At 43.6% G+C, this 12545-nt stretch overlaps 1 protein-coding gene across 1 annotated transcript; it reads left to right on the top strand.

The window, feature by feature from the left end:
* Positions 1-1390: 1390 nt before the first annotated feature.
* ARF6 (ADP ribosylation factor 6) lies at positions 1391-5062 on the top strand. Its single transcript, XM_029078701.2, has one exon. The coding sequence runs from the start codon at positions 1573-1575 to the stop codon at positions 2098-2100; it is 528 nt and encodes a 175-aa protein (XP_028934534.1). The 5' UTR covers positions 1391-1572; the 3' UTR covers positions 2101-5062.
* The last annotated feature ends 7483 nt before the right edge of the window (positions 5063-12545 follow it).

The following is a 12545-nucleotide window of genomic DNA, read 5'->3' as shown; positions in this document are numbered from 1 at the left end:
CATTTACCTTCTCTGTGCCTCAGTTCCTTCATCTACGAGAGGGGGATTCACTACCTGCGCTCCCTGCTTAACCTGTGATAATCAAGTCCATCATAATAATAATAGCAATAACAACAACTCTGGTATTTGTTAAGCACTTGCTATGTGCCACATACTGTACTAAGCGCTGGGGTGGATAGAAGCAGCGTGTCTCAGTGGAAAGAGCACAGGCTTGGGAGTCAGAGGTCATGGGTTCTAAACCCGGCTCTGCTGCTTGTCAGTTGTGTGACCTTGGTCAAGTCACTTCTCCGTGCCTCAGTTCCCTCATCTGTAAAATGGGGATGATCGTTATTAGAAGCACATGGGGTTAAACCCAGTCCCTGTCCCATGTGGGGCTCACAGTCTCGATCCCCATTTTACAGATGAGGGGGCTGAGTGAGGCCCAGAGAAGTGGCTTGCCCAGGGTCCCCCGGCAGACAAGTGGCGGAGTCGGGATCGGAAGAGAAGCGGCGTGGCTCAGTGGGAAGAGCCCGGGCTTGGGAGTCAGAGGTCATGAGTTCGAATCCCAGCTCTACCACTTGTCAGCTGTGTGACTGTGGGCCAGTCACTTGACTTCTCTGGGCCTCAGTTCCCTCATCTGTCAAATGGGGATGAACTGTGAGCCTCACGTGGGACGACCTGATGACCCTGTAGCTCCCCCAGCGCTTAGAACAGTGCTCTGCACATAGTCCGCGCTTAACAAATACCAAAATTAATTAATTAACCTATGACGCTGTGATTTGTAGCCAGTCCCCCGCCCCCCCCGAGGTGACCCTGTCAGGACCTCCACGCTGCCCCGCACCAAGCGCTGCTCGTCAAACAGCGCCCTCAGTAGGGCTGGGTGGGCGGGGCGGGCGGAAGTCGGAGGGCCGGTTAAGCGGGCGCCGTGACCCCTCGGGGCCGCCGTAGCCCCGCCCGCTCCCCGCGTGCCGCTGATGACGAGAGCGCGTGGGGCGCTCCCCCCTCCCCCCCCGCCCCACGAGGTCGCTCGAGTCCGCGCGCGCTCGGGCGTTGCTGCGCCTGCGTGGCAGGGAGGGAAGTGAGGCGGCCGCCTCAGCGCCTTTTCCGGCGGCGGCCGAGCGAGGAGGGACAGGGAGGCGGAGGAGGCGGAGGAGGGGAGCGGCGTTGGTGGCGGCTACAGCTACAGGTACTGGGCTGGGCTGGGCTGGGCAGGCGGACGACCGGTCCCCGTCCCCGGAGCCCCGGTAACGTGGCCGGCCCGCCGGTGTGTGTCTGTGTGTCTCGCCCCTCCAGGCGGCGGCCGGAGCTCCCCGCGCGGGGACCCCCTGTCCTGAGGAGGAGGAGGAGGGCGAGGAGTCGGCAGTTGTCGCGGAGGCCGGAGCGGGGCGGCGGCGGCGGCGGCGGGTCCGGGGGAGGCGGGTTCCGGCGGGGCCTGCGCTCAGGGGCCCCGGGCTGCGGCGGGCGCCGAGGCCGGTGATGCCCGAGTGAGCGGAGCGGGTGCGGAGGGACACCCGGCCCGGCGGCGGCGGCGGCGGCGGCGGCGGGGAGGACCCGGGCCTCCTGAATGCCCCCGGCCCCGGCCGCTCCGGCGCGATGGGGAAGGTGCTGTCCAAGATCTTCGGGAACAAGGAGATGCGGATCCTGATGCTGGGGCTGGACGCGGCCGGCAAGACCACCATCCTCTACAAGCTGAAGCTGGGCCAGTCGGTCACCACCATCCCCACCGTGGGCTTCAACGTGGAGACGGTGACTTACAAAAACGTCAAGTTCAACGTGTGGGACGTGGGCGGCCAGGACAAGATCCGCCCGCTGTGGCGGCACTACTACACCGGCACCCAGGGGCTCATCTTCGTGGTGGACTGCGCCGACCGCGACCGCATCGACGAGGCCCGCCAGGAGCTCCACCGCATCATCAACGACCGGGAGATGCGGGACGCCATCATCCTCATCTTCGCCAACAAGCAGGACCTGCCCGACGCCATGAAGCCCCACGAGATCCAGGAGAAACTGGGCCTCACCCGGATCCGGGACAGGAACTGGTACGTGCAGCCCTCCTGCGCCACCTCAGGGGACGGACTCTACGAGGGGCTCACGTGGTTGACCTCTAACTACAAATCCTAAGGGGCTTCCCCGCCCCCGGCCCCCCGCCCCCGGCCTCCCGCCAGGAGACACGGACGCGGCCCGGCAGACCGACACGCACCGAGGCGAGGCGGAGCGAGAGAGGGGGGCGGACGGAAAAATCCCACCACCGTCCACCACCCCTCTTCTCTTCTTCTTTTGAGGGTGGACTCCGGAGGGGCCGCCCGACCGTTTGGAGAGGGGAGGTGGGGGGGGGGGGCGGGGTGTCCCGGCCTCGGTTTCCCCTTTTGGGGTTTCTCCGGCTTGGCTTCGGGAGGCCTCCCCGGTCTTGACATTTGACCCGGACAGAACACGCTCCGTAGCGGTGGTCGACTGCCAGCGAAGCGGGCCGGGGCCGGGGGAAGTAGAGTAACTCATTTACAAAGACATGCACAGCCCTTTATAATGATGGTTTGATAGATTTTTTTTTTTTTTTTTGATTTTGAGGGGTTTTTTTTCTTTCAATGTATGCTTTCTTTTTTTTTTCTTGGCCCCGTTTCCTTCTCACGTGCTGTAGATGGCTTATTTCGCATTCATGCAGACTCTGTTGCAAGTCTGTTTCATCTAGTAAACGGAAATTTATTGCTTAAAATCAAACTGCATTCTGTCTTTTATATTTAGGGACTCTCTCATTTTATTTTATTTTTTTGCCTCCTTTAGAGTTTCCATTTTAGTTTAGTAACAGACTGTGTCCTTTCCTGTCTAAGGCTCATAGGGTCAGTCTTGCCTCCAGGGGCAAATCGTGACCGATACCATTGTAATGTGTTCCCAGTGCATCACAGACGTAATGTTGAACAGGTAATGTAAGACGTGCTTTGAAATGTCAGCTGTTGAGGTCTGAAACACCCGTCGTGCGTGAGTAGGGAGAAAACCAAGTTTCCCCAGACTGCAGAACTAAAAGGGGAAAGTGAGAGAGTAGTAAAGGTTTCGAGGACGCAGTGAATCTTTTCATGGCACCCTGGTTTCTTTCTATAAGCTTCTTTTCATTTGAGGTGATAATTCAGAATACTTTTTGTTTCCAGAAAGCACAGCAATAATGTACACTCCATTCAGAGATGAGCTCTTTGTAGATATTTTAAACGTTTTGGCGAAACTGGAATATTTAATTGCCTGCCTTAGTGGTGAACTTTAACACTGGCTTGAAAAACCCTAAAATCTTCTACTTGCTTCTCTTCGGAGCATTTGAAAGTTTCTAAATTTCATACCCCTCCTCCTTAGCGGCCAAAATAAATATTTCCATTGCCACATAACTGCACCTGATTAAACCGGAGCCCTGAATCATTTTTAGAGCAGTTGATTGTCAAACTTGAAAAGATGCTTTATAATGGAAGTTCTGACAATTTTGTGAGAATGTAAATTTAAATCATGCTAGTGATAATCAGATCTGTCGGTTCAGCAGCACACGAGTGATAATCCTCTGTTGAAGGAACCGTGTTGGATTATGCCTGGATTTAAATCTATGAGAGGAAATAGCTATTAAAGGGGAGGTAGGGTAGAGAGAATGAGCCTGCAATCGACATTGAATGTAATCCTCCAAATTTTCTTCTCAAAAAAGGGTAGACAGTACCCTGTTAGATCAGAGAGTTAAAATGATTACTTATTTGTTGACTAATTATGGTAAATATAACTAGGTGTGACGTTTAGAGTTGAAAGCAGAATGAAAACATTTAATTAAGTATTCTTGGTGCGAACTATAAAGTAGCAACCGGTTCTTATTCAGCCTTAAGACTCGACTTTAGATTTCCTTAAGGAGTTAATCTTAAAATAGGGAATTTTTGAAATGTATCTACAAAACCAGAAAAGGAAGGGTGTGTGTGAGGGCCTGCGGGTGTGCCCGTATGCCCGTGTATGGGGGTGGGTGGGGGTGTGTGTGTATGTGGTGTCTATCTGAAGTAGATGTGAAATCTGGTGAATGGGATCTCACACTTCTTTTGTGCAGTATTGGCTGCAGTTTGTTTTTTTTTGGAGAAAATGAATAAGCTTTTACCAAAGAGATACAAAGAATTTAAGATACTAGAGAAATTACTTTAAACATCGATTTCCCAGGAAATAAAGGAGTTACGTTTATGAGGCAATGAGTAAAACAAAACTGAGTGCCATTTTAGTGACAGGGTTTTTTGGAATCTGACCAAAACCTTAGTAGATACATTTGGATTTTTCTCTTAAAAGAACGTTCCGAAGGTTCCACTCTAACTGAATTATCAGAAAAAAAAAATTGCAATTTCTACTATTTCTATCTTCTGAAGTAAGTAAGCACAAGGGGTATAAATGCCTGAACTGGAGCAAACTTGAAACCCTCATTGAATTAGAAAGTTTTAGAAGTTTATTTTAACATTTCTCCTTCAAGACCTAACGGTTGGATTGGGTTAGCTGCCAATTTGTTCCCCTTCTGTCTTGAAGCAAACAAGGGGCAAAGGTGAAGATTTTCAATATCCAAGTGATTTCTTTTGAATGATGTAAGTGCCAGAGTGAGTGAAAATGTATTTTGCATTTTTGAAGTTCTCTCATTTTGAAAGAAGAAGAACCAAACACTGCTGGAGTTTTGTGTGCTAGGTGATTGCATTCTTTTGGTAAGGCCAAATGTAAATTTCATTTCCAAATTTCCTTACAGGGTAAAACATAGTTTGTAATTTATGTAGTGAAACTTAACCATAACCATTAGTGATTATGGGGTTGGTAATTATAGCCTTCAGGAAAAAAAAGTGGCAATCTTAAGAACTCCAGTTATTATGATTTTTTTTTTCCAAATAACTTGAAGCTTTGGTTTAAGTGCATCAACTTCTGTATTCATGTGGATTTATAAACTGCAGTAAGTTTTGAATGGAGTTAATCTTGTCTGAGTCTGTAGACTGTGATCTCTCTGACTAAAAAGTACAGTATCGTACTTTGGAAATTGTGTTCTTTATCATGGTTGTAGTGTTGGCAAAGAACTAATATGCAGAAAATAAAGCAATTACACAGTGCAGTTTCGCATGGTATGTTACTTGTTTGACTATGGGAGAAGGATAAGTGGGATGTATGTTAAGATGGGTTCATGTTCTCATTTCTCTTTGGAAATATAGCATCAAGTGGTTTTGTGAACTTGGGCCCTTGGACCAAGTTTTTCATAAAGAACTATTTGAATTTGGCCAAGTACAAGGTCATGGATTTAGAACTGCTATGGGTCCCTAACTAACTTTTATGTGGCAAATCCTACCGAACTCTACCCACTGTTTTAAAAAACAGAACACTGATATGGTTGAGGACAACTTAAAATTACCCTTTGGTTTAGCAGTCTGCGTCCTGGACTCTGTGACTTTGGCACACAATACGTGGGAGTTTTTAAGTTGAGAACTGTGTATTCAGAGAATGTGGCCTCCGTAGGTAACTGATTTGTCAGTGTGACACACTACTTTTGTGTGTGTGCTTGTGTATATACACAAACTCCAGGGTCCATAAAAAAAAATGCTACTTGTGATATTTTATCCACACATGTGAGTACGCTTAAGACCTATGCAGTCCCTTCCATATTTTGTGTTATAAAGACAGTACCTTGCTATGCTGTTGCATTTGCTTCCTGCAGTGACTGGTGCTGGGACAGTTTTCTCTGCTCTGAGAGTCACCCCACCAGTCTAGTCGGTCAGCCGCTAATCTCTCAGTTGTCCCCAGCCGTGCATGTCTCTGGAGGTTCTGCTTCATTGTGTCTTTTCAATATCTCACTCACCATACATCAGCTATTGCTTGGGGGAGCCTGCTGTTGCCCATTCTCCTCGCATGTCCTGCCCAGTGAAGGAAGGAGTGATGTGATGGGGAACTGACTGCATTCCAGGATCTTATTTTCTCTGACTACTTGATGGATGTCAAGTTCGATGTGTAGGTGGCTCTGTGGAACTGGCCTAGAAGTTGAATATGGCTTCTGTGGTAAGTCTAGGTCTCACAGCCATATAGAAAGTTTAGAAACCACAATTCTTTAGATCATCTGTTGGGTCTGAAGCCCGTTGCCAAGGACTTACTGGACTTCTCAGTTCAGTTTTTTTTATCTCCTTGTCTAACCTTAAATCATTTTGATCAGTGACACTTGCATTAAAGCCAGTGCTGCCTAAGCAGAATTTAGAGACCGCATTCAACTCTAAGATAACAGCGAGTGAAAGATACCATGGTTGGTAGGAGTTTGGTTTCTTTGTTTCTTTTTTATTTTTATTTTTAAAAATGAACAGGAACTTCCCTTTTTTGTTAACTTTGCTCAATATGTGCATCCTAATGTGATTAATGGCTCTAAATGCTTTACTCGAGCTCATTTTGTCTTTCACTAAGCGTGAAGTTATTAAATGACTGAAGTCGTAAAAACAGTGTCTGAATTAGAAGAGAAGAATCATATGTTAGAAGCTTTATAATATAAAAACATCATTCAAAAGCTTTGAAGTTTTCATTAACCCTTTATCACCTCAGTAAATTCAGGATTTTTCAAGCTTTAAAAATAATGTGAGCTGTTTTCCAACTCCGAGATTCTAGAAGGAGAGTGAACTTCCTTTGTGTGTATGTGCCAAAACAAACTGAACAATAAACGCATAAGTGACATATATAGCAATTATAATCAACTGCTGTTTCTTTGACTAATCATGGAGCACATTGTATCTGGTCTACACTTAATTTGACTGTAAATTCAACTTCATAGAGAATCCAGCGTCATGCAGTTTTTATACTGTATACCACTGCAGCATGGGAGACTACAAAAAGCAGTAAGAAGAAAAGACGCTATTAAAGAACCACAAAAATCAGGTGATTCTTGGAAGACCGACCTCCGGGGAGAGGCAATACAAGTAAGTGTCTTGAACACTCATACGCCTGAGATCAAAGTAGGCAGAGGGAACAGTTCTGCATAGAATTTTGGAAACCAGGAAGATAAGTTTTCAGTTAGGATTTTAGAGATGATTAAACAATGGTAAAGGGAAGTACAAAGGGTGGGATGGAGTGATATTGTTTCATTTTAAATGAGTTCTGAGATATCATACTCTCCCAAGCACTTTCTACAGGGTTCCATGCAGAGTAAGCACTCAAATACCTCACTCTCAAATTTTCATATCTATGTTGTTTTACGTGGGACACAAGACCTGCTCTTTTAAAGTATTTTCATGTGAAATACGATTGGCCCCCGCTTTATGAAAGTATTTAAGATGGGCATATATATTTTTAAGGGTATTCGTTGCTTAAGAATGCCCACATTCGCAGTCAATTCCACTGGGATAGGTGTTAACTGATATTCAGTATTGATAGGGAGGATGTTTTGATTTACCAATTCCAAGGGTATTTCCAAAGTGCTATTTATAGACTATACATTCTAAAGTTTAATTGGATTACTGTTATATGTATGAGTACCCGTATTGTGTTGTCAGATAACACTGGGAAACAGAACGGGTAATGTTTATGTGTTTTAGTGTGCCGCGAGAATTTTCCGTCATTCAAAATTTGGAGTTAATTTGCCTACTTAGTGTTTTCATTGTGTTAAATTGTGCAGGATGTAGAGTCAAATAATTATGCAGTACGAGGACTAATGGCATTTCAATATTATTTTCTTAAGTTAATGTGAATTCCATTAGGAAAAATGTGGTAGAGAGTGTATTAGGTTTTTTTTTAAATGAATCATCTTCTTTGCCTATCTTTGTTTGGCTTTAAATGCAGTTGTATAGTTTTTCTCCTATTAGTTACGCATCCTTTCTTCCAAATTAGCTGTTAGTTTGGTAGTGTTCTGATTTACTTAGAGATTGTCATGTTATCCAGATGTGGTTTTTCAGTCAGTCGGACCCATTATATGGTCTGTTGTCACACACCCTTAAGAGGAAGTTGTTTCTTCCTCATTTGGAAGATGGGAACAAAAGAGACTGGGTGATATCTGACTTCTTAGAACCCTCTCTCTAGCTAAAATATATCGGGTCTGTAGGCCACTTAAGGCATCTCTTGGGTAGAGAGGAGCTTCTTCCATATTTGCATGGTTATTTTAGGGAGTCTTCCTGATTCAGTAGCTAGAAAGAGACATGATTTGAGAATTGATGTCAGAGTTGACCCGGTAGAAGCCGTAGACTGGATTTGATATAAGTAGGGAAGTTCTGCAAGAGGAAAGAGAGAGACCCCGTCAATGCCTTTTCTCTTGAATGTGCATGCTTTCATATAATTTTTGCAGATATCAGACTTCCACGTCTAAGACTTTTCTCTCTGGGTGCCGCAAAACATTTCACTGCTTTTCAGGGACACCAAGTGAGTGACTGAAAGCAAGAACCCAAAGAGGACATTGACAGGTACATAGAAGGGGAAGAAAAGACTTTAGAGATGCTTGATGACCAATAGATAGAGCTATATGATTCATGACCGAAAAGGTGGCCTTCCAATAAAGCAGTAGGCAATAAAGTGACCGGCCGTTTTTGGAAACCCCAAAATGAAGAATGTGGTAGGTTTTTGGGTGGTTCAGATGATTAAGAATGGACACAAACCTGGATTTTTCTTTCTCTGGTTTTTCTCTGAAGAGATGTTTGGTTTATAGTCACTTATATGTTTGGGCAGCAGGAGTAATACATTAATAATGAAACTTGTGCCTAAACCAAGATTTGTGTCAAAATTTAATGTCTAAAACTGAGATTTGAAAATATTAATTTCCGTGTTCTGTATGGAAAATTTCCTACTCAGATGACATAGGTACCAAGCAAAAATTGGTTGAGTTGGTTCCACTGATGCTCTTTCAGCTATCGAAAACACCAAGATTAAACAAGCGTTGGTGCATTTTAGCTTTGGAAGAATATTTCCTATTCCTTTATTTTCAATTTTTATGGTTTTATGTTATTTTATGTTAATTTTGATTGTGGCAATGAAGCAAATTACCAAGCTATTTGGAAATATAATCCTGAACAGTGAGGAAGCTGAAAGGTAAATTAGTAAATAACTAATTAATGTAAGGAGCTTTGGGAATAAAAGCCCTACAAAGAAACACAGGTCAGCACTTAGAACAGTGCCTGGCACATACTATGCACTTACCAAATACTATATTATTATTATTACTGTTAGGTCCTCAAGCCCAGGGACTGTGCCTCATACTTGTGTGGTTTGTTCCTAACCACCTGGTACAGGACTCCGCTGTCATAGGCCTTGAATAAATGTTGTCGTTGATTTATAGGATAATTTTCTGACACTACTATAGGTAGTTGTGTAAGGATTTCATAAATGACTTGGAACTTTAGAAGGAAGGGAAGTGTGAGAGGTCACCAGAGAAACTGGATTTAGCTGATTTTTGCATTTTGATGACAAGATACTAAGTTTCATTGCTGCATTTCTAGTTCACATTCTTTGAAAAAGATGAGTGTTGAGGTGTTACAACCTGACAGTTTTCCAATGATCTTACTGCTCTGAATTGAAACCTTTAAGAGAGGTTGAATTGGAGGATCCACGGGATAGGATGGAGTAAGATAGGGAGCTGCTCACAATAGCCATCTTTTCTACAGATGGAAGTCTATGACAATTGCATTTTCTTAACTTTTTCTTAAGAAATATGATGTGAATAGGAACATGATAAACAGTTCTAGTAATGATGTAGGATGGTAAAAGATCCATTTTGCTAAATAAAGTGTATTTAAAATTTGTTGAAGTTAGATGTATGGTTTAATGATGTCTCTGTCCCCATCCCTCCCAAATGCCACTTTCACACTGTCAGTGTCATAGTGCAGTATTTTGTGCTTGGGAATATACAAAGAAGATGTAAATTGAAAACAACCCTTCCTCAGGGTTCCAAATCTCGGAAAGAAGACAAAAGTGGGGAAAAAAAAAACCCTAATAATTAATAAAAATAATAATGAATAAATGCTGCTTGGCAAATCATTTAACTAATTCTGCTCACTTCCTCCTCACTCCCTTGGCCCCACCCACAGTGCCTAGAGCAGAAGCAGCCCAGTGAGGATCTCTCTCACTCTCCCTCCTTCCCCTGCCCTCTGCTCCTGGAGGTCACCGGGTTTGGGTACCAGAGGGGCGTGGGGGGTAAGGGACAGAAGTCACCTCCTGGCCTTCACCTTCCCCCTGTTCCATGCTGTAAAATACATTTACGCACCAAATCCTCCATATTATGACTAAGTGGGTACAGCACTCTAGACTGTAAACTCATTGTGGTCAATACATGTGTCTGTTTATTATATTGTACTCTCTCAAGCTTACTACAGTGCTGTACACACAGTAAGTGCTCAATAAGTATGATTGACAGCAAAGACAATGGAGAGAAACTTCTAACAAATCTCATTGTTTTGGGGCTACGGAACCCAATACAATTTCAATGCAGTTTCTTTTTACAAAAAAGTTAAAAAGAGAATGTCTGAAATGGGGGTTTACAATAAAAGAGATATCATCAACAAGGCCCTTTTATCTCTTTTGGGCCTTTGATTCTAGTGCTCAAATGAGTAATGGATGAGTCAATTTGAACATTAGGTGGCAAAAGCATATTTAAGACTTGTGCTTCTTAAAACTTTGCAAATATTTTCCATTCAAAAGAATTGAGAGAAAGCCACGTAGCCGGTCTGATCATAGGGAAGCCTGTTAACTGACTTTTTTCCACTTAAAATTAGAAAATGTAAAGTTTCAAAACACTATAATTAAAAAGGCTATTGCACTGTAGCGAGACAGAATATGACCAAATTTTATCCTGTTTAAGGATGAGGTTTGTTTTTTTTTTTTACATTCTTTTCTTGCTCTCACTTAGAGGGAAAAAAAAACTTGAATTAAATCATCCAAGGAAATGAGTCAGGTCCTGGGACCCATAATGTAACGATGAATCTTATTTTTAGGTGGGGAGGGGAGCAGTCAGGTTTTGCTTAGTCTTGTGTGTTCCATTTTATATTGTATAAAATATGCAATTTTCATTGAGTGTGTTTTGAATTAATTTGAATGACTTGAAATACCGTAACACTCTAAGAAAAGTACTGTTAAAATCAAGATCAAATTAACAGTCTAGAGAAGCAGCATGGCCTAATGGAAAGAGCACAGGCCTGGGAGTTGGCGGACCTGGGTTCTAATTCCAGTTCTGCCACTTACCCACTTAATGACCTTGGGCAAGTCACCTAGCTGCTCTGTGCTTCAGTTTCCTCACCTGCAAAACTGGGGTAAATACCTGTTGGTTCTCCAACTCTGACTGTAACCCCATGTAGAACAACAACTGTGTTAACCTGATGATCTTGTATCTACCTCAGCATTTAGTCAGTGTTTGGCACAAAGTAAGCCTTGAATAAGTATTATTAGCGTCATCATTATTTATCATCTTTTAGATTATCTTTGACTCTGTGGGATATGTTCATGTCTAATAGAAGGTAACCAGAAGTGATTTCTGCCCAGATTTTGATACGTGATTGTAGAGGTTAGTTACTGATGACTCATCTGCTGGGATTATAGTACAATTGTGGGAAACTACTAGCACGATGTACACATCAACTTGAGTCTTGAGTTTTCTACTCTAGTTTGCTTTGCAGAGAATGTAATGAATTGACTTCATTTTTTTTTTCTGAAATCTCAAATTCAAGCCTGAAAAAGCAGCACATGTGTTATGGCTCATTTAAAAATTTTCACAGGGCTAAAATTTCACCAAATATATGGTCTGCATGTAGTCTTTAGTTGACTAATAAAAGGATATCCTTTAAGCTTGATTATTTCTGTATTGACAATTTGTTAGATTGATCAAATTGCATTTTACCTTCCCTCCCAGTTTTCTAGATAAATGGATATGTAATTCCACATTTTTAGTATTCAGCATTTGCACACCCTTTGTGTGCAAAGCACCGTACTGTCAGTCAATGAAATTTCAGTGGAATTTATGGAGCTCTTTGAGAAGAGTACTGTAGGACTCTCTTGGGAGAGTATAATACAGTTTATAGACACTCCCCGTGCCCTCAAAGAACTGATAGTCTAATGGGGGGACAGATGTTAAAATACAGGTTGGGAAGCAAGCAAGTATACGGATATGTATATAGGCATTCCCCCTTCCCAGCTCCCTCCACCCGCCTCGATCCCCACAGCATTTAAGTGCTTAGGAGATGGGTCTAAGTACATGGGAGAGAGAATGGGGGTGGGGGAGGAAGACTTCCTAGAGAAGATATGATTTCAGTAGGGCTTTGAAGATGGGAGAGTGTGCTGGTGGGAGGAGAAAGAGTTTAGGAGGGAAGATAAGAAGTTCAGTTTTGAACATGTTTAGTTTGAGGTGTTGGCACGACATACAGATAGAGAGGTCCTTAAGGCGGTTTCTCCCTTCAAGGAGTTTACAGTAGAATAGGAGAGGCAGACATCAATTGATACATGTGCCATTAAATATGGCAAGTAGCAGAAATGGAATTAGAACCCAGATCCGCTCTGACTCCCAGGCCTGTGCTTTGTCCACTAGACCATGCTGCTGCCCCTGGAATAATGGAGAGGAGGGGAGGGAAGGGAGGAGGAGGAAAGGTTGACAGGAAGAG

This window comes from Ornithorhynchus anatinus, chromosome 14 (genome assembly GCF_004115215.2).
Source record: "Ornithorhynchus anatinus isolate Pmale09 chromosome 14, mOrnAna1.pri.v4, whole genome shotgun sequence".
In the NCBI taxonomy this organism is placed as follows: domain Eukaryota; kingdom Metazoa; phylum Chordata; class Mammalia; order Monotremata; family Ornithorhynchidae; genus Ornithorhynchus; species Ornithorhynchus anatinus.
The sequence above is the reverse complement of the archived record's forward strand: the minus strand, read 5'-3'. Positions and strand labels throughout refer to the sequence as shown.